The sequence below is a fragment of the Heterocephalus glaber genome, unplaced genomic scaffold (assembly GCF_053883595.1).
Source record: "Heterocephalus glaber isolate CG9 unplaced genomic scaffold, H.glaber_assembly_v1.0 deba00000347, whole genome shotgun sequence".
Classification (NCBI taxonomy): Eukaryota; Metazoa; Chordata; class Mammalia; order Rodentia; family Bathyergidae; genus Heterocephalus; species Heterocephalus glaber.
In genome coordinates this window covers 39,890,470-39,913,166 of record NW_028258143.1, presented here as the reverse complement: position 1 = coordinate 39,913,166, position 22,697 = coordinate 39,890,470, and the positions used below count along the sequence as shown (strand labels likewise).

At 39.1% G+C, this 22,697-nt stretch overlaps 1 protein-coding gene and 1 long non-coding RNA gene across 4 annotated transcripts in view; one reads left to right on the top strand and one right to left on the bottom strand.

Annotated features, from left to right (window-relative positions):
• Positions 1 to 22,697, top strand: part of LOC101702684 (CD302 antigen) — a 161,811-nt gene that overhangs the window by 108,032 nt on the left and 31,082 nt on the right. The window contains exons 33-35 of one of the 3 annotated variants that reach the window (XM_013076272.3): positions 1,993 to 2,115; positions 3,240 to 3,407; positions 5,814 to 7,639. In XM_013076272.3, coding sequence (XP_012931726.2) covers positions 1,993 to 2,115; positions 3,240 to 3,407; positions 5,814 to 5,992 — 470 coding nt within the window. In that variant the 3' untranslated portion in view covers positions 5,993 to 7,639. Of the gene's footprint in view, positions 1 to 1,992; positions 2,116 to 3,239; positions 3,408 to 5,813; positions 7,640 to 20,983; positions 21,169 to 22,697 lie in introns of those variants that run through there. The other 2 variants (XM_013076267.3, XM_013076264.3) reach the window with 2 other exon arrangements.
• LOC147829917 (uncharacterized) overlaps positions 1 to 22,697 on the bottom strand; it is a 60,815-nt gene that overhangs the window by 20,831 nt on the left and 17,287 nt on the right. The window lies entirely within an intron of this gene.

The window sequence follows — 22,697 nt, the reverse complement described above, 5'->3', positions numbered from 1 at the left end:
GAAGACATTTGACTGGTTAAAAAATCTCCTAGTTATTGCTTAACTACATAACAAGAATTTTAATGTGGGAACAACTGTGTGTTATACGTTTATGTATTTGATGAAAACTATTATAAGCTATGTATGTATTCTGAAAATTAGAAACCTCTTCCTCTTCTTCCTCCTAAGGGAAAAAATAAAAAAGATTTACTCTAAATATAGTGTGTGGGTTTAGCATTTAAGCTTTTGATGCCAATGGTAAAGGTCCAAGTTACAGCTGTCACAAGTACCAGCTAAGTGACACTGTGGAATTTACATATTATTTGTTTTCTATCTAAACAGTGAGAATGAAAATAGTACTTCAAAGGTTGGTACAGTTTGGGTTGTTGTAGGAATGAAATGAGATGATATATATAGATAAAGCACAGTGCACATTAAAGAGTGAATTCTCAAAACTATTCTTATTAAAAATATTGAGATTGGGGGCCTGGGGATTTAGCTCAGTGGTTCCACCACCTGCCTCAAAAGCACAAGGTCTCAAGTTCAATCCCCAGTATCAAAAAAAAAAAATTGAAATTGGCCCCACACAGTGTCAGATGCCTATAATCTCAGCTACTCTGGAGGCTGAGGCAGGAGGATCACAAGTTCAGGGCCAGCGTGGGCAATTTAGTGAGATCCTGTTTTAGAATTTGAAATTTTAGGAAAAGGCCAGGGATGTAGCTCAGTGGAAGAGTACTTGTTAACATGCACTGGCCCTAGGATTAATTCCCAGTACTGCAAAAAGAAAAGAACAAAAAAAGAAAGCTTAAAAATGTCTTTCTAATTCTGTAACTGTGTAAATGTGAACAATTAATCTCAAGTTTCAGTTTCCTTACGTTTCAGGTAACATCTACCATATTGTATAATATTAAACATGGAAATATATAGAGCATCTGTACATTGTGATGGTCTATGAAGAGGTTTTATTTTTTCTTCTTTTTTTTTTTCTTTTTTTTTTTTTGGTTTTTTGAGATGGTCACCCAGTGTAGTTCCAGCTGGCCTTGAACTCACTATGTAGCCCAGGCTGGCCTAGAACTCAAAGTGATCCTCCTACCTCAGCCCTCCAAGGGCTAGGATTATAGGCATAGACTACTACACCTGGCTCTCCTTTGCCTTCTTAAATTACCTCTCACCACAAAAGAAATGCTTTAGTTCAAGTATGGATAGGCTTGTTGCTGATGCAGATACTGTAGTTAATTCCATTTGGGACTGATTTCCAAGTCTAGTTTTTATTTATTTCTACCTCTTACCCAGTGCTGGTGATAATACTATTTTCTTTGTGGGTTTAGGGAACCTATCAAACTTCAAGAACACTCACTTATTGAATTCCAGATTATTTTTAGTAACTCACAACAAGTATGAACAAATACATTTATTATGAGATAGTATTAAAGGAGGATTAATGCTCCCCAATATCACATACCTATTCATTTTTAATTCCACTTTAGCAGAAGCAAGTTTAAAACTGAGTTATAAAAAATATTCATTGAGGTCAAAGCACTAAAACTCTGTAGGGCGACACATATTTCTACCATCACAAACTGCAGTTATTATGACTAGCTGTTCAAACAAGGATCTTATTAGTCAGGCATCTCTAAGATCAAAAAATAGTACCAGGGGGCCAGGAATTTAGCTCAGTGACACCACGCCTGCCTCACAAGTGCAAGGTCCTAAGTTTGATTCCCAGTACCCGCCCCCGAAAAAAAGTGCCAGTTAAATATTTTGCAGAAATACAAAATTTCTACATACAAATTTTCAATTTTAATATATGTCTAACTTTTTGGAATTACAGTATTTTAAAATTTTGCCATAACTGTTTTTTTAAAAAACCCTAAGAAAAAAATCCCTGTGTGAAGATTGAATATTTCAATGATCTTGTTCATGATAGATTTTTTTCTCAAATGACTAGTTTAGAATAAACCATTTTCTGTTTTACATAGAGCTAATTAGATGCAACTTGTTTTCCTTCAACAGATCATTCTGCAACTATCATCAGTATAAAGGATGAAAATGAGAATAAATTTGTGAGCAGATTGATGAGGGAAAATAATAATATTACCATGAGAGTTTGGCTTGGATTATTTCAACATTCTCTTGGTAAGTGCCATATTTATGTGTACAGTATGTAAAGGGAGTTCTAACTTGTCCTAAATACCAAGTCAGCCTTGCTTAAGAATGTCAAATGGTGACTAATTCAAGTGCTTCTCATGGAGGAGTAAGCCAGGCCCACTGGCTGTTTTGGAGGCTTATAAATTTTGAATGAACATGTAAGTAAGTTATTAGTAATTATGAAAACCACTAATGAAACAGAAAATCAGGTTAAGTCAGTAGGATTGTTGTAGAGGCTGATTCCTAAGATCCTTGGATCAACATCAGAATTTTTTTTCCTATAGAAATGTCTGTGTCCCATGTCCCCACCAGGAACCCAGGAGTTACTTCCCTTAGGGCCCCAGTGTTTATCACTCCATGGTTTTGCCCCTTATAACTCTGTTATTGAGAAAAATATCTTATTATTTTCCCTCTTAGAATATTTTTACCATCAATCAAAATTGTCTTAAATGATTTTACAGATAATTGATTTAAACGTAAAGGTACAAATTTGGTAGGAGGTCTGTTTTATGCAACTTTTTTCCAAAGTTGAATATTAAACAAGTTAAACAAATTCTAAAATATTAAGCATTTTTCAAAAAATGAGATTGTAATGACCATCTAGATGAATCAGAACTTGTGTTTACCCTTTCACCACAAGGTGGTGCCGCCTCAGCTGGAAAACAGACTGGAATCTTGGTGCTGGGGCTGAGGTGGGAAGGACGCTTCTTCCTCCTCCAGCTGTGTGATTTTAATCAAACAAGCTTTCATAAAGAAGGGAGGATATTGATTCCCAGACATCACTCTCTCACACAGTAAATGTGCAAGCATACTGCACATTAATCAAAATGCCATATTCTGTATCAGTGTCCAACAGAACTTTCTACAAAGATGAAAATGTTCTATTTCTGCTTAAAATAGTAGTCACTAGTCACATATGGCTAAAGAGTACTTGAAATGTGACAAGTGCAACTAAAGGACTTATTTATAGTTTTTTTAAATTAATTTCACTTTTAAATAGGCTATCATATAAAGACAGTACCATTCTAAGTAAATGATTTATTTGATCCACATCCTTTTAACTCAGTAATTTAGTAGCTGTGAATATAGTTGTATTTAATATCTTTCTTCAGATCATTCTTGGAGTTGGTTTGATGGATCAGGAGTGACATTTGTCAAGTGGGAAAATAAAAGTAAGAGTGGTGATGGAAAATGTAGCATTTTGTTAGCTTCAAATGAAACTTGGAAAAAAGTTGAATGTTCACATGGTTATGGAAGAGTTGTCTGCAAAGTTCCTCTGGGTAAGTATGTAACTTGTCCTTAAAGAACAAGTCAAGAAATAAATGTATGGGCAGGGAGGCATGGGGGTGCACACGTGTAATCCCAGCACTTGGGAAGCTGAGGCAGGAGGATTGCCACAAGGCTGAGGCCAGCCTGGGTTACATAGTGAGTCCAATGCCAGCCTGAACTACACAGTAAGACCCTGTCTGAAAGGGGGGGAGGAGAACAATCCAATTATGCACTAAGTTTTTGTTCTTGGTCCTGAAGTATTTGTAAGGTGTACCCAAATTTTTTCATTAAATCATAGAGATGTTTTTCCCTGAAAAAGAGATTACAAGAGACAGTAAATGCATATCCGAGGCTCCCAAGTGAAGCTATTAAATAGTCTAAACTTTATAGGTAATTCTTAGAAAAATGGAAGCTGCCAAAGTATTAAAGTGGTAATTTTTTAAAAAACATTAAGATGTATTTCATTCTATAGTTTGACTATGTAAAAGCTTGAAGATCTATTTTGCAGTTACTTTGCTTCCTTTCTCCCCATTCCCATAAAACTCATGATTAATTTTAGGACAATCTAAAACTAGATTTAACTACTTAAAATGTTCAGAATATCCATAGGAAATCATAATTTGAACTTCTGGTTCATTAATTGATATATAAAATCACCACTAACATATTATTTTTTTAAAAAATATTAATTTTAACTTATTTGTAGAGAAAGAGCTCCAAACTTTTCAGACTAACATTTTTAAAAATTTAACATAAAAATTTCCATTTTTGTCTATAAATATTAAAGGTAAAATTCCAAATGTAGGCAATTGGTATCTATTTTTATTGCATTGATTCAGCAAATACTCAGTGTCTACTGTCTGTTATATCCTCTTCTCCATGCTGTGCACCTATGAACAAGGCAGATCAGCTTCCTGTTCTTACAGAGCTTACAGGGTAGTAGAGGAAGACAGAGAAGTAAACAAGCAGCTCAAGACAAAGAAACACAAAATAATTCTAAACCCTATGTGATGGAGGATAGGTGGGTGACTACTTCAGGTAAGGTTACCAGGGAAGATGTCTAAGAGCAGGAGGCACTGAAGCTGAGATCTGAAAGGTCAGCCCAGCACAGCTCAGGAGGCACCAACCAAAGCAAGGAGATCAGGGAAGAATTTGAAGGGAGGCAGGTGGCAGACGCAAGGGTTTAGAAGCAGAAGGGTCAAGGGTTCTGGCTTTCTTCTAAGTGGAATGGAAAGCAATTGGAAGCTTTTAGAGGGTAGGACAAAGCAGGTATAAGGTGGTATAAATCAAGAGTTCTATTTGGGCCATTTTGAGTTCCTTGTGTAGAGAAAAAATATTCACATAAAGATGTCAAGTATGCAGTTGAATATATGAAAGGGAGTGGAGGCCCACACAGAGATTGTATTTAAAGTCATAGAGCAGGGGCTGGGGATGTAGCCCAGCGGTAGAGGTGCTTAACTGGTGTGTGCAAGAGCCTAGGTTCCATCCCCAGTAGGGTGGAGGGGTCGATCAGAAAGCTGTAGAGAAGAGGGCCGGGATTTAAACTCAGTGGTGCTGCCACCTGCCTCACAAGCGCAAGGTCCCAAGTTGGTTCCCTGGTACCCAAAAAAGAAAAAAAAGAAAGAAAGCAGTATTTGAAGTTGAATAGCTAAGAACTAAATGAGGTCATCCTAGAGGCATGAATCATTTTGAAGCAAACAATACTTTATTTGACCCCAGGTAAATCAAACACAAAAATTTACAGCTTTTAGCAATTTGTTATCAAAATAGGACAATATATAAGGAGTGATAGTCCCAAAAGAGTGATGTTAAGAGAAAGTGAAAAAATGACAGTGCTTCAATTTCTTTGGAGGAAAATTCCTATAACCATGAAGAGGATTTCAATAAAAAAGAAAACACTTAAATTGAAAAGAAGGCACTTAAGTCTTTGATGACAAGCTTGAATTTTATCTGCAAGCTATAAAACAATCAGGCATTTATTGTCTCTAATTTGTACAGTGGATCCTTGACTTATGCACTCAGTTCGTTCCTGAGAGCTGGTTGTAACTCTAGTTGGTCAATGAAAGGCTCAGGCTCCTCTACACAGTCTTCAAAGTCTCTTTTATACAGGCAGATCTCAGTGTCCTTAGAGAGACATTGGCCCAGGATTTCTTAATTAACCCCACACAGGAAAGGGTTAAATCTGATTCTAAGACCATCTGGAAGCATAAGGGCCTACATTCCAGTCATAACTCAGGCTTTGTTCGTAAGTCAAAACAAAAATTCTGGTTGTAACCCAAGTTGTATGTCAGGCTGGTTGTGACTCGAGGGTGCATTGTACATGGTTATGTATGTGACACACAATTTAAAGAATAAAATCCATAATAACGATTGCTGGTGTATTCTTTCCTCCAATGTCACCCTTTTCCCTCTTTCAGGTCCTAATTACAAAGGAGTAGCCATCACATTTGCTGTGCTCAGCAGCTTAGCTCTGGTCAGCGGAGTGATTTGGTTCCTCTTCCAAAGAAACCGTTTCCAGTGGGCAGGCACCTCATCAGTTCGGTATGAACAAGGAATGAATGAAGATCAAATTGTGTTTCCTTTTTTTCATGATTAAATTTTCCTAAAAGTTTGCTTATTTGCACTAATGTGTTAGGGAAGATGAGCCACTTAAAATTTTCCTAATGTCAGTATTTACTGTGTTCCAAAGTAGAAATCTTAAGTACTTTTTCAGTTGGCTACTTACTGTGTTAATCTACACAATCATCTACTAAATTCAATGTTTATAACTCTACTTACTAGAATGGGGCAAACTAGAAGCTAGAACTTAAATCCAGACTGTTTATAGGGTAAAAGAATGTGGTGGTAACTAGGATATGTTTACATTTTAATGACATTTTTAACACAATTTAGAAAATTTAAGCGGGCGTATTACTAGATCATACATCTACCTTTTAATTTTTAAGAGCATCTTGCCATATGCAAAATTAGTATCTCTAGGTAAAAACCCAACTGTAAATAATAGCAACAAAATAGTCATTTGTAGCATTTGGGAAAGATTATTAAACAATGTGACTTGCTTAACTTTTACACAGCAAAATGATGCCTCTTAGCAAGATGTTTCTTATACTACTCCAAAGATATTTCATACCAATGTTACTTAAATGTATATGTTTTTATTCATAAATAGCTTTAAAGAAGAGTTAGTCCTGAATACTTTCTGAAATGTGAGAACATTATTGTTAGATTTGATTGAGTACCTTGCAGCAATGTATTTTGTGTTTCCTGATTTAAAACATATGATTGTTTAAAGGGATTCAACTATTTGGAAATTTTACAATTTATATCTTTCATATAGCATGTCAACTTGGGTTTTTTTGTTTTTTGGGTTTTTCTGGCACTAGGGATTGAACCCAGGGCCTTATACATTCTAAGCATTCACTATGCTACTGAGCTACACCCTGAGCCCTTTTTATTTTTTAATTTGAGACAGGGTCTTGCTAAATTGCCCAGTTTAACCTCAAACATGTGATTCTCCTGTCTCAGCCTCCCAAGTACCTGGGGTTAACAGGTGCCATACCATATACAGCCAACATGTCAACTTTTTACTAGAATTTTAAAAATTAATTTATTGTCTATTTACATGAGTTAAACAGAGAAGGGGCCCATAAAAAAATTGTATAAATTACATTTGTAAAAATGTGAGAATTTTACAGTGAAACTAGGAGATTACCATGAAAATATTTAAGATTTTGTAGTTAATACTTTCAATTTTACCACCTAGAATATATTCTTAATACTAATTTCACTAGAAATGGTGAATGTTTTATTGAGTTTTTAACTTATATTTGTATTTTAGAGTATTTTTGTATAAAATCCGTAGATTTAAATTTAGAGCATTTGTACTATCATAAAGTTGTAAATAATTTTCTAAGACAATTTTAATGTAGTCTACAATTGCCTTAAAATATTTTATTGAAGCGGCTTTCATATTTTACTTCTTTTGACCTATAATGTGTACAATTTTAGTAATAATACTTTCCTCTAAGAACTAGATATGAAAAGCACAGCTGTAATAGTGGTGATGCATAATAAAATTGTTTTCTTTTATCTTAAAGTAAATGTATTGGAGTAGATCCTTGTTGAATAAAAACACCTCTAGATTGGGCTTTATTGTATTAGATGTATAGTATGATGAGTATAAAGTGTTTTGCTATTAAAATTTTAATGGGTACATGTTAAAGAATAAATAAAATCATTCCTACATCTCTGCATGTTTGGTTTTATTCTCCTTTTTTAGACTCCTCTCACTCAGTGGATATCTATGAGAATCAGCAATCTATGCTGTACTTACTTCTCATTCTTCCCCTTCATTAAAGATCCTGTCGAGATCCTCTGCTCTGAGGCATTTCTGAACTCATAGTTCAAAGATATAGTTCTAGGTTCATATTTCCAACTGTGTGAGTCTTTCTCAGCATGTCCAGAACTTCTCCAGTGGTCTCCCTTCCTCATTTTCCTGTTGCAGATGTTACAGAAGAACCACAGACAACTGATTCAAGTCTTCTCTAACCCAACCTCTATAGAAGGCCTGACAAAGTTTATGTCTTAAAACCAGGTACCTACAAAAGCAAGTAAATCACCTTAATGATGAGATATTGGGGACAAATATAGAAACGATACCAATAATCACCACCTTCTCTTTCCCCCTAGTCCCCGGCATGTTTCCTTCCCCCATTCTAGGGCAAGATATTTTCATTAAATAGGAATTCACCCCTGTAAATGTCTGCTGTAGTCTTTTTTTTTTGTATTAAATTCTTTTATTGGTACATTGTAGGTATACAACACAATTACATTGCTCACTGGGAATTGTACCTTTACATAATACACCTTGGTTCTTATTTTTTTGCCATTCCTAGCCCTCCTTCACACCCTCCACCCTTCCCTATTTACAAAGACTTTATTTCCATTTTTTCCATTTCTCATCATTTTTTCTTTCCCTTCTTTCCTTTACCCTGCCCCTCCCACTACCCCTACCCCTTTGGACCTTTTCTTCCTATTTTACATTATCGATTATTCATTCTAGTAATTGGTACATTTTAGGTATACAATATAATGACATTCATCATTGGAAATTTGCACCTTTACATGGTCTCTCTTGGTTCTTATTTTTCAACCTTGCCCAGGCCTCCCTTCAACCCCTCCATTCCTCCCTATTTACAAAGATTTTGTTCCTATTTTTCCATTTTCTCATATTAATCCCATTTCCTTCCATCCTTTCCCCTAGACCACCCACTTCCTTCCCCTTTGCCCCTTTTCTTCCTATTTCACATGACCTATTATACATTTAGTCCTTATTACACTTTCAGTTTCTCACACAAACTATTCTGTATTTACACATGTGTGACCTATTTATTTCACTTAAGAGTATTGCCTCAATGTGCATCCACTTAGCTATAAATGTCTCTAATTTCTCATTTTTTATGGCTGAGTAGTACTCCATTTTACTAAAAAACCACATTTTCTTGATCCAGTCTCCAGTTGATAGGCATTTGGGCTGTTTCCAAGTTTTAGTTATTACAAACTGCGCTGCTATGAACATGGGTGCACATATATCACTGTGGTATGATTCTTTTAATTCTTTGGGGAAGATACCCAGCAGTGGAATAGCAGGGTCAAATGGGACTTTCAGTCCTAGTTCTTTGAGGTATCTCCATACTGATTTCCACAGTGGTTGCACCAGTCTACACTCCCACCAGCAGGGGAGCAGGGTTCCTCTTTCCCCACAGCCCCGCCAGCATTTGTTATTGCTTGATTTCATGATAGCAGCCATTCTTTCTGGAGTGAAGTGGAATCTCAGCATTGTTTTCATTTGCATCTCTCGAATGACCAGTGATGTTGAACATTTTTTCATGTATTTATTTGCTATTTCTACTTCTTTGTCTGAGAAATGTCTGTTCATTTCAGCTGCTCATTTTTCAATTGGGTCTTTAAATTTGGGAGGTCTGATCTTTTTAAATTCTTTATAGATTCGAGATAGTAGACCTTTGTCTGAGGAAGAGCAGGTGAAGATTTTTTCCCACATTGTGGGTTGTCTCTGCACACTGCTGATGGTTTCTCTTGCTGTGCAGAAGCCTTTTAATAAGAAGAGATCCCATTTGTTGATTGTTTATGCTAGTTCATGGGCAACTGAGGTTTTGTTCATAAAATCTTTTCCTACACCAATGTCTTCAAGGGTTCTCCCTAACCTCTGTTCCAAGTGGTTCAGAGTTTCTATTTTAATATTTAGATCTTTAATCCATTTTGATTTTAGTTTAGTGCATGGTGAGAGATACAGGTCTAGTTTTAATCTTTGGCAAGTTGAAGCCCAATTTTTCCAGCACCATTTATTAAAGAGGCTATCTTTCCTCCAGTGAGGGTGTTTGGCTCCTTTATCAAAGATGAGATGGCTGAGTGTGTCTGGCATTGTTTCTGCATCTTCTAATCTGTTCCACTGGTCCTCAGGTCTGTTTCTTTGCCAGTACCATGCTGTTTTTATCACAGTAGCTTTGTAGTAGAGTTGCAGGTTGGGGATTGTGATACCCCCTGCCATGTCTCTGTTACCTAGAATTGCTTTTGCTATTCTGGGTCTCTTCTTGTTCCAAATGAATTTTTGGATTGTTTTCTCGAGGTCTATGAAGTATGGTGCTGGAATCTCAATTGGAATTGCATTAAATCTATATACTAGTTTAGGAAGTATGGCCATTTTCACTATATTAATCCTTCCTACCCAGGAGCAGGGGATGTCTATCCATTTTCTGATATCATCTTCAATCTCTCTTTTCAGAGTGCCATAGTTTTCAGAGAAGAGGTCTTTGATTTCTTTCGTTAGGATGATTCCTAGGTATTTCAGTTTTTTGATGCTATTGTGAAAGGAATTATTTGCCGTATTTCTCTCTCAGTGAGTCTGTCATTCGTGTAGAGGAAAGCTATTGATTTTTGTGTGTTGACCTTGTAACCAGCTACTTGACTGAATTTGGTTATTAAGTCTAGAAGACTTTTGGTGGAGTTGTTGGGGTCTTCTATATAGAGTATCATGTCATCTGCAAATAATGACAATTTGACTTCTTCATTACCTATCTTTATTCCTTTTATTTCTTTCTCTTGTCTAATTGCCATGGCTAATGTTTCCAGAACTATATTGAACAAGAGTGGTGATAGTGGACATCCTTGACTTGTTCCTGATTTGAGTGTGAAGGATTTCAGTTTTTGACCATTTAGTATGATATTGGCTGTTGGTTTTTCATAGATGGCTTCTATCAGTTTGAGGTAGAGACCATCTATTCGAATTTTTTGTAGGGTTTTTATCATAAATGCATGTTGGATTTTGTCAAATGCTTTTTCTGGGTCTATGGAGATAAGCATATGGTTTTTGTCCTTGGCTCTATTGATATAGTGTATTACATTGATTGAGTTGCATATGTTGAACCATCCCTGCATCCCTGGGATGAATCCCACTTGATCAGGGTGTATGATCTTCTTGATGATCTTCTGCATTCTGTTTGCCAGTATCTTATTAAGGATTTTTGCATCTATGTTCATTAATGAGATTGGCCTATAGTTCTCTTTTTCAGTTGGGTCTTTCTCTGCTTTGGGGATCAAGGTGATGCTTGCTTCCAGGAATGAATTTGGGAGTATTGCTTCTCTTTCAATTTCACTGAAGAGTTTAAACAGTAGTGGCAGCAGTTCCTCTCTAAATGTCTTGTAGAATTCAGCAGTGAAGCTATCAGGGCCTGGGCTTCTCTTAGTTGATAAGTTTTTAATTACATTTTCAATTTCATTGGTTGATATTGGGTTGTTCAGAATTTTTAGGTCTTCTTCGTTCAACTTTGGTAATTCATATGTATCTAGGAATCTGTCCATTTCTTCTGTGTTGTCCATCTTATTGGCGTATAGGTTCTGGAAGTAGGTATTGATGATCCTCTGGATTTCTGCTGAGTCTGTTGTAGTTTCACCCTTTTCATTCCTAATTGCATGGATTTGGGCCTTTTCTTTCCTTTTTCTGACAAGGTTGGCTAAAGCTTTGTCAATTTTGTTGATTCTTTCAAAGAACCAACTCTTGGCTTCATTGATTTTTTGTATCATTCTCTTAGTCTCCATTGCATTGATTTCTCCTCTGATCTTTATAATTTCTTCCCTTGTATGAGCTTTGGGGTTATCCTGCTCTTCTTTTTCTAGAAGCTTGAGGTTCAGCATCAGGTTGTTTAATTGGGCTTGTTCTGTTTTCCTAATATGCGTATTCACTGCTATGAATTTCCCTCCTAAGACAGCTTTCACTGTGTCCCACAGATTCTGATATGTTGTATTGTCATTGTCATTTAATTGAAGGAACTGTCTGATTTCTTCTTTAATTTCCTCTGTGACCCATTGGTTATTCAGAAGTGTGTTGTTCAGTTTCCGTGTGTTTATGAAATTTTTTGAGTTTCTTTTGCTATGGATCTCCAATTTCAATGCACTATGGTCTGATAATATACAGGGGATAACTTCAATTCCTTTGCACTTACTTAAACATGTTCTATGTGTGAGTATGTGGTCTATTTTGGAGAATGACCCATGTGCAGCTGAGAAGAATGTATATTCTCATTTTGTGGGGTGGAAGACTCTGTAAACATCTGTTAAGTTCACTTGTTCAAGAGTTCGATTGAGTTCTAGTATTTCATTACTTATTTTTAGTCTAGTTGTTCTATCTGTTTGTGACAGTGGGGTATTGAGGTCCTCCACTACAATCGTATTAGTGCATATATGACTTTTCATGTCTATTAGTATTTGTTTTATATAGTTGGGTGCACTAGTGTTGGATGCATAGATATTTATGATTGTCATCTCTTCCTCTTGGATTCTTCCCTGTACAAGGATGTAGTGTCCTTCTTCATCTCTCTTAATCAGTGTTGGTTTGAAATCTACTTGATCTACAAAGAGGATAGCTACTCCTGCATTTTTTCGGGTTCGCATCGCATGGAGTATTGTTTTCCACCCTTTAACTTTCAGTCTGTGAGTTTCCTTTTGAATTAAGTGTGTTTCTTGTATGCAGCATATTGTTGGATTTTGCTTCTTGACCCATTCTGCCAGTCTATTTCTTTTGATTGGTGAATTGAGACCATTAACATTAATGGTTATAACTGAAATGTATTGACTTGTCATTGCCATGACTTTTTCTTTTTGTTGGGTTCTCCCCCTTTACATTTAATTTCTTATCATGCCAGATGGGTTCATTCTGCTTTGCTTCCTGGGGTTGTGATCCTCAATGTCTGTTCCTAGGATATTGTGTAAAATTCTTTGGAGTGCTGGTTTGGTATTCACGAAGTTCCTAAGGTGCTTTTTGTCATGGAATGTCTCTTATTTCTCCATCCATTTTGAAAGCTAGTTTTGCAGGGTACATCAATCTGGGTTGGAGGCTGTTTTCTTTTAGAGCTTAGAATATATCACTCCAAGCTCTTCTTGCCTTGATGGTTTGTGTTGAGAAGTCTGCTGTGATTCTGATGGGCTTTCCTTTGTATGTGATTTGTTTCTTTTCTCTGACTGCTTGGAGAACTTTGTTGGAACAAACTTTGTTTGTTCTTCTTGGAATCTTAACATTTATATGCCTATGTGTAGATTTTTTTTGATCAAGGCTATTTGGAGTCCTATATGCCTCACTTATCTGTATGTCAAGCTCTTTTCCCCTGCTTGGGAAGTTTTCTGCCATTATTTCTGGGAAGAGATTTTTTATGTCTTCTGCACTCTCTCTTGTTTCTTCATTGAGCCCAATCAGTCTTATGTTATTCTTCTTTGCATCATCTAGCAGCTGCTGGATTGATTTCTCATGTTCCCTTATAATTTTGAAGCAATTTTTCTTTTCCTGGTCACTAATTGCAATCTTATCTTCTATATCTGAAATTCTGTCCTCACATTGGCTCATTCTGCTGTGTAGACTTTCAATGGAGTTTTTCATGTCCTGGAAATCTATTTGCATCTGTTTTATGGATTCCATTTGTTTCTTATGTTGGGGTTCCATCATGTTCCTGAGCTCCTCTCTAGATTTCTTAATCATGTCTTGCACTAGGGGCACAATTTCTCCTGTTATCAGAGAAATTATTTCTGATTTCATTTTTTCCAGATCCCCTTTTGTTGCCAGTTCAGTGGGTCCAGGTGATTGAGTATCAGAGTGTTCCATCTCATTTCCCTTTGGGGTTGCTGTAGGTGATCTGGAAGTCTGGTTTTGAGACTTATTTATGTGTTTTCTCATTTCGACTGGGGCAGGGGGCTGTTAGTGCCTGCACGGATTACCTCCTCTGAGCTGGGTGAGGTGGGCCAGGGTCCGCGAGCAGCAGTAGGGATGGTGACCCAAAAGCCCTTTCCTGTGGGCTGGGAGCAGCAGGCGGGATGGTGGCCTGGAAGCCCCTTCCTCTGGACCAGGAGTAGTGGGACGACAGCTCGGAAGCCCCTACCTCTGGGCCAGCAACAGCGGGACTCAGTACCTTGGTCTGGTGGTCTGGTGTCCTCTGCGTCTTTGTAGTGTGGAACCAGGTGGCTGCCTATCTGCAGCGGGGTGATTTGGTGTCTTCCAAGCGACTCAGGACCTCGGTAGGGCATGCACAGACCTTCCTGAGTTCAGCGGGCTGATTCGGGCAGGTTCTGTGCGACTCAGGACCTCGGTAGGGCATGGCCAGACCTGCCTGTCTGCAGCGGGGTGATTTGGCATCTTCCGCGGGACTCAGGACCTCGGTAGGGCGTGCACAGACCTGCTTGTCTGCAGCGGGCTAATTCCGTCTGATGTAGTCTTAATAACTCCCAATCCTGACTCCATGGATGAGATTTTTCTGGACAAAGTCAGAGGTTCAGATTCCTTCATTTAGATCTTAGGCTCATTTAATCATAAAACTGTTTTGGAGATACAATGACCTATTTGTTTTTAATTAGTTCAACAACTTTATCTTGCTGAAGACAAATTTTAACTAGTTCTCAAAACAAAGACTTCTTTAAAAACTAGACTTTATGATCTGTACAATTATCTCTAAATCCCTGGATATTCTAAATTAAAATATTCTCACTATATCTACACTTCAACAAATTTAGTATACTTGTATTTCTTTTTTCTCCAAACTAAAACACAATCAGCACTTGAGAAACTTTTCTATTCCCACAACTAGTTCTTTTTCTTATATTCTCTTTCAGTTAACTGAAGAAAGCACAGTCTTTACAACATACTAGAAACCCAGAAGTCATCCTCAGATCCTCTCTCCCATCTCCCTAATCCAATAATTCTCAATTTTACCTCCCACTTCTCACAAAGCAGCCCATTTCCAAATGCAGACTGTATTGTTTCAGGACTTTATCCTTTCTCCCCCCCTGGATGATTTGCATCTGCCTCTTCACTTAGTCTCCCTCATCAGCCTTTGCTGTTCACCCTATTTTACCCTTTCTTGGCCTAGAAAAGCTGAAATACACAGAAGAGAACTCACACTCTGCTCTACTCTTAAGTTATTGAGGCCTAACTGACTGAGGTCAAGGATTGCTCAGCAGTGCCCAGCCCAGGGGCCTTTCCCAGGGAACTATCTGGGCTGGGTAGCAATCTGGAGAAATCCTGGAGCTTCTTACCCTGAAATCAAATAACACTGTACACTTAAGAATTAGGAAACCACTGGTGATCTTACCCAGTGGAAATTCAGCAAAATGAAGAATCCCTAATCCAGATGAGAATGAACTGAAAAGTGAAAGGGAAATTTGAAAATGAGGAAGGTGAGATTTTGAGAAGTATGGGGGAAATGGAAGTCAGGAAATATTTTGAGAAGCATGGTGGATATGTAGGAGAGCAAAACAGAGTCACTAATGGAAGAATATCTTCGAGAAGATGAAATATGGGGCTTTTTGAACCCCACAGAGAGGAGAATTAGGTTTGAGTAGGACAAGCAAGCATGCTTTCCTCTCTGAGGCCACAGAGGAAGACTTAGAAGACATCTATGAAGATGTTTGCCTATATCTTATGGCCCCTGCTATGGCTGAAATCTAGAATGTTTCCCAAAGGCTTAGGAGGTGGAGATTTTAGAAGGTGACTGTATCATGAGAGTGCTGTATGTGTGGGTGGGTTAATCCACCAAGGAGTTCAAAGCTAAATGTGCTGCTGGAAGTGAGCCTGATAATAAGAGGAGAGTCATAGCCTGGAAGGGTATATCTCTCACCATGGCTCTTCTCTCTCTCTGCTTCCAGACCACCATGACAGGAGCAACTTTCCTTCACCAAAGCCCTTCCCCATACTCTTCCTATATTTCAGCCTTCAGAACATGAACTGAAATCTCTGAACCTGTGAGACAAAATAAACCTCTGTTCTTTCAGTTGCAGATATCAGGTATTCTGCCCCAGAGATGAGGAAAGTGACTAAGACAGCCTCCATTTTCTTGATGAGTAAAAGATAGTCCTGAGAAAGATAGGGATAGTACCTAAGGTCTTACCTTGAAAAGACTAAGAAAAAACTGAAATGAGAAGAATAGGAGAGGATGATGACCAAAGAAAAATAAGGGAAAAGTTTGTTGAAGAGTCACACAGAACCCAAATGAAACTCAAAGGCATCTATTCGTAGGGACATCCATCAGGAGAATTGCTGATTTCTTCTCCCTGTCCTCAGTTATGTCAGTAACACTGAGGAAGGAGCTTCTGAAAAAGAGACCTGAGCCTCAGTGTTGGCCAGGTAGATATATCAGACAGAGGAAGGGGGAAGAGAGGAAGTGATATCCAGGCTGGATATGGAAGGAAGAAATAAAAAGCTGTGGAGATGAAGTTAAGGGGCTAGCATCTGGAGTGATACCAAAGAGATAAATTGAAGTGAGAGAGAGAGGAAAAGTTAAAAGTATGGTAAGTGTTTGGAGACCAGGGCATTATAATGAGAGATTTTAGTGAAATACCACATCCCACAAAGAAGGAATAAACATTTTTGTTTTTCCATCTCAGCATAAAAATGACCCAGTGTGCACTAGGGTTAATAAGGGAAAAATCAACTTTTCCTAGTTCCAAAGACAGAAAAATGCATTGCTGAAATGGTTTGCTTAAATTAGATTGATCATTATGATGTTAATTCTGTATAAATCTAAGGAATATTTGAAAATTTAGTTTACATCAAGTAATCCACATTAATAAAATATACTTTAGGGCCTGAAATGGGGTTGGAGAACCTTTTCAATTTCATGATTACATAGAAATGTTCATTATACTAGTGTAGATGGCAGGACAAAAGAATCCAGAATCAAGATGTTTCAATATTTATATGGAGAATACATTTGGAAAGAATTGGTTTTGGTTTCGGTCTGCTACATAAACTCATTATTGATAACTTGAGAGGGAGAATGAAAATAAGTTGAGCAAGACCATGCTACTTTTGCAATGAGGTTGAACCTGGAAATGGGAGAATCCAGCAGGAGACCTGGCCTCTGGTTCATGTTGCATTCACTGTGTGCCCATGAGTAAGTCATGGCCTTTCTTTGGGTCTGTTTTCTTTTCAGTAGATAAAAGTGGCCTGTACTACCTCCAGCACTCTTCAACTCTCCTTATAGGTCCCTTTGGTCAAATATCCTTGGTGTACTCATCTATTTCAGACCAGTCTATCAGAGGCATGAAAAGGGCTACAAAGGTTTAGAAAGAGACTTGAGACACTAATTTTTGAGCAGTTTTAGGACTGCAGAAGTTAGAGTGAGTTCTTATGTGCTTCTTCATACACACATGCACACACACACACCCAAACACACACACAAACACACACATCCAGTGTCCCTATTATTAACATCTTCTCTTAGGGTGGTTCATGTGTTGTAATCAATGACTCAATGTTGATACATTGTTATTAACTTAAGTCCACAGTTTATATTGGGGTTTATCTTTGTTTTGCAAAATTCTATGGATTTTGACAAATATATGATAATATGAACCACCATTGTAGTATCATACAGAATAATTTCGCTGCTGTAAAAACAGAGCTAACAGACAACCTACAATATGGGAAAAAGTTTTTAGCAGCTGTACCTCAGACAAAGGACTACTATCCAGAATATATAAAGAATTGAAAAAAATCAGGCTCCCCAAATTCAAAGGCCCAATTCAAAAATGGGCATCTGAAATGAACAGACATTTCTCAGACAAGGAAGTAAAAGCAGCAAACAAATATATGAAAAAATGTTCAACATCACTCGTCATTCTAGAGATGCAGATGAAAACAACACTGAGATTCCACCTCACCCCACAAAGAATGGCTGCTATCAAGAAATCAACCAATAACAAATATTGGTGGGGTTGTGGGGAGAAAGGAACCCCTCTCCATTGCTGGTGGGAGTGCAGACTGGTGCAACCACTGTGGAAGTCAGTATGGAGATACCTCAAAGAACTAGGACTAGAGGTCCCATTTGACCCAGCTATTCTCCTGCTGGGTATCTTCCCAAAAGAATTAAAAGAATCATACCACAGTGATATATGTGCACCCATGTTCATAGCGGCACAGTTTGTAATAGCTAAAGCTTAGAAGCAACCCAAGTGCCCATCAACTGGAAACTGGATAAAGAAAATGTGGGGTTTTTTTAAATGCAGTACTACTCAGGCATAAAGAATGAAAAACTAGAGTCATTTATAGCTCCATGGATGCATATCGAGGTTATACTCTTAAGTGAAATAAATAGGACACAAGTGTAAATACCGAATAGTTTCACTAGTGTGAGAAACTGATAGTGTAAACAAGAGTTAAAATGATTAAAATGAATAATTGATAATTTGAAATAGGAAAAACGGTCCAAAGACGAAGGAGTGAAGGGAGGGGAAGGGGAAAGGAAGAGGGAAAGGAAAAACTATGAGAAAAGAAAAAAAATAGAAATGAAATCTATGTAAATAGGGAAGGGTGGAGGGGATGAAGGCTGCACAGGTAATGGGGGAAAAAATAAGAACCAAGATACATCATGTACAGGTACAAACACCCAATGATAAATGTAAATGAATTGTATACCTAAAGTGTACCAATAAAATGTATCAATAAAATTAATTTCAAAACAAAACAAAACAAAAAAACCTGTGTTCAGGCCGGGGATTTAGCTCAGTGGTTCTGCTGCCGGCCTCCTAAGCGCAAGGTTCCGAGTTCCATCCCCAGTACCAATAAAAAAAACAACCTGTGTTCTACCTATTCATTCATCCTTTCTTTTTAGCACCCCCTCCTCAACCCAAGCCCCTGGAAACCACTAATCATTTTGCTGTCTCCCTAGCTTTACCTTTTCAAAATGTCATAAACCTTTAATCATATTTAATCTTTCAGACTGGCTTCCTTCACTTTGCAATACATAAATACATATTTAAGGTTCCCCCTATGTATTTTTGTATCTTATCAGCGCATTTCTTTTCAGCACTGAATATTTCCTTGTATTGGATATACCTTGTACATGTACCATTGTTTGCTTATCCATTCATCCATCTATTATTAAGACATCTTGATTGCTTCCAGGTTTTAGGAATTATGTATAAGCTTGTTGCAAGTAGTAGTGTTCAGGTGTGTATGTGTGGGTAAGTTTGAAGCTCATTTGGGTAAACACTAAGTTGTATGATTGTTGGATTGTGGGTAAGAGTATGTCTTCCAAGCTGTCTTCCACAGTGGCTGTACCACTCATTCATCAGCAATGAATGAGAGTTCTTGTTGCTGCACATCTTTGCCACCATTTGTCAGTGTTTGGGGTTTGGGCCATTCTAATGGTTGTAGAGTGGTTTTAATTTGCAATTCTCTAATGACATAATGATGCTGAACATCTTTTTATAAATGTCTTTGCCATCTGTAACAAGGGTCCCCAACGCCCAGGCCACAGACTTGGTCAATGGCCTGTAAGGAAGCAGGCCACACAGCAGGAGGTGAGTGGCGAGTAAGCAAGCAGTTTCATATTTACAGCTTACTCCCCACCACTCACATTACTGGCTAAGCTCCGCCTCCTGTCAGATCAGAGGTGCCATTAGATTCTCACAGGAGTGTGGACTCTGCTGGGCACTGCACATGTGAGGGATCCAGGTTATGCGCTCCTTAGGAGAATCTAATGCCTGATAATCTAAGCCGGAGCTGAGGCAGCACAAGCAGCAGTGGGGAGCAGCTGCAAATGCAGATTAACACTGGCAGACAGGTTGGACTGCACCAAGACCACAGTAAACCAACTGCTTGCAGACTCATAGCAAAACCTAGCAGTGGGTGGCAAGTGACAATTAAACTGCATCTGGTGGCAAGCCAAAATGAGGATTCAGGGTAGACTGGATATAGGCACCATACTCCAGGTGTCACCGTCTCCCAACACCCTCAGAATGGAACGTCTAATTGCAGAAAAACCACCTCAGGTCTCCCATGGATTCTGCAATATGGTGAATTGTGTAATTATTTTACAATATATTACAATGTAATAAGAACAGAAATAAAATGCACAATAAATATAACGTGCTTTAATCCTGCCTGAAACCATTGCCTTCCACTCCCATCCCAGTCTGTGGAGAAATGATTTCCACACAACTGGTCCCTGATGCCAAAAATGCTGGAGACTGATGATCTACATATCTTCTTTGATGAGATAGATGTCTGCTCAGACTGCCCAGTTTTTAACTAGGTTGTTTGTTTTGTATTGAGTTTAGTTTTTGTTTTTTAGTACTGGGAATTGAATGCTGTGTCTTTGTACTTAGCTACAACTTCAGTCCTTATTTTTTTGAGACAGGGTGTCACTAAGTTGCCCAGGCTGGGCTCAAACTTGCCATCCTCTTGCCTTAGCATCTCAGAATTCTGGGATTACAGGCATGCACCACCATGCCCCGTTTAGATTTCATTTTATAGGGCTCCTTGTTGGATGAGATGAGGCTTAACCGCTGAGCCCAGCGTGGCCCTCTTTTGCACTGTCTGGCTCCAGAGGCCTTCTCTGGACAGGTTGTAGATCTTGATCCAGGAGCTGATGACAGAGAAAAGTTTTCTAAGAGACGCAGTCCATTGGGAGGACTATGAAAAGGAGGTTTATGGCAAATTCCATAGCAGTGAACTGGCAGACACCCCCTAACCAAGTGACCTAAGCCATCGTCGCAGTGATAAGACATATTGACACTGTGTCCCTCCTGTGTGGTGTCAAGCCCGTGGACTCCTACCTAACACACAACCTGAACCCAATCAGGGGGAAATATCAGGCAAACAACTGAGGAACATGCTACAAAACAACTGACCAGTACTCTTCCAATGGGTTTTGATCACGAAAGCCAAAGCATGACAGAGGGTTACCCTAAATTAAAGGAGACTAAGGAGGCATGACATCTCAGTGCAATTATGATCCTGTGTTGGATCTCAGAACAGAAAGAGGGCTGGAGAGAGGGACAACTGCTGAAATGTAATTTCCTGGTTTTGATCCTTGTACTGGAGTTATGTAAGACATTAATATTTAAAGAAGCTAGATGAAGGGTTACAGAAATTCTTTGTACTATTTCTGCAACATTCTCGAAAGTCAGATTATTTCCGTTCAAATGAAAAGAAAAAAAAAAAAAAAAAAGGTTCCAGAAGGCATCGCACCGCCCCTTGCGCGCTGTCCGGACCCCAGCGCGCACTCCCGCTCCGCCCCCCATCCTCGGCTGGGGCAGGAGGGTCGGGATCCGAGATCCGCACCCCGAGAAGCACCGCCCAGCCGCTCCTGCCTGCAGTCGCCTGCTGCCCGCGGCTCTGGGCTCTGACGCCCGCGGCTGCCGTCATGCCCCGGGCAGTGCTGCCCACGCTCCTGCTGCCGCTGCTGGGCCTCTCTGCTGCCACTGTCGCGGGTAAGCTGCCCCTGGCCTGGGAGCCAGGACCCAGAGCTACTTCTTCCATCCTTGCCCAACGCACTCTCCACTCCCTTGCGCCCCGGACGGCCCAGAGAGTCTGGAGCCGGGCCGGGCATCTGGCCCTTTTCTGCTCTCCTATCCTGTGCGCCCCAGAGTCTGACCATCCTGCATCTGCCTCTCTTCAGTGGGATCCGAGACAGCGCCTGGAAGGGGGGGGGGGAACCAGAGGGCCCCCTCTATCTCCTGTCCACTTCCTCAGGCCAGACCCCACTCCTGAGCCAAGGACCCCTAAAAGGGGCTGATTGGCCAGAGAGCAGAGTCCCACCACGGGTGTAATTTGAGGGACCCTGGGGGCTGAGAAGAGAAACAGGTAGTCAGCCAGCTGAGATTTCCCCCCAGCTAGTGCATAGCGAGGATGGGGGTGCAGGGAGGGGTGAGGGGTGGAGGGAGGAAGCAGCCCCCTCTTTTGCAAGCATTGCTGTTTGTCCAGTTGGTTGGTGTTCAAACTGTTGAAATAGGAAGTTCAGCCAAATAACCCCTGGATCGAAAAGGGATGTGAACAGACGAAGCTTGGGTTCCCGTTAATCATGGGATTTAAAAAATCTTTGGTCTGCTCTTGTGCAAGTGACATCTGAAGAATTACACATGGTTAGTCATTTTCAAAACGACTCCTGAGGAAAATAGAAAATTTCACTGAACATGTGTTTTTTCTTCAAACAGCTTCTCCACATAGACATGTCAAAAATATGTTGATGGGGAAACTCTGGGGAAGACTTCCATCCAAGAACACTTCTTTGAACAATTCCAGGAATTAAAGAGCAAAATAAACAAGAACTGAACGAATATTTGTGTGGGCTTAAATAAAAGGATTAAGCAAGACTCCACCCCGCAACCCCCCCCACCACCAAAGGTTTCACTGCGTTTTTATCATAAGTTCTTGTTTTAAACGTACTGACTGGCAAGAATATTTTAAAGGCCCTCAGTGTTGGGAGGTGACAGCCTTAGAGTGCTAAGCAGCTCAGAGCTTGCTTACAAACTCAGAGCTCTTTCCCTGAAAGCGTTTGTGGACCGGCATTTATGACCAGTTATGCCATCCTCTGATACTAGACAAGCAGAAGCAAGATGTGTGGATTTTCACACTGTTCAGACTGGACGTTAATTTTTGTCCAAGATAGGCTGGACTAGAGATTCTGTGTCTGAGTATTCCTCACACACATGCTCATTTCCTGAGCCAGTCAATCTGAGCTACCATTTAACTTATCCTCTACCATGCCATACATTTGTACTTTAGGCTAGTAAAAAAATAAAAATAATACACACACACACACACACACACACACACACACTTGGAAAATTTTGAAAGCAAATCCGTTTCTAAATTTTTGTATCTCTTCTTCAGAGAAACTGTTTTAACTGGCATTAGAGGACAAACTTCTCTCTGGCAAGTTATATTCTTTTCCTTTTAAAGGCCAGTGTGGATAAAAGGGCTTTTCAAGAGTTTTAGAAGTGCATGTGAATAAATTTAT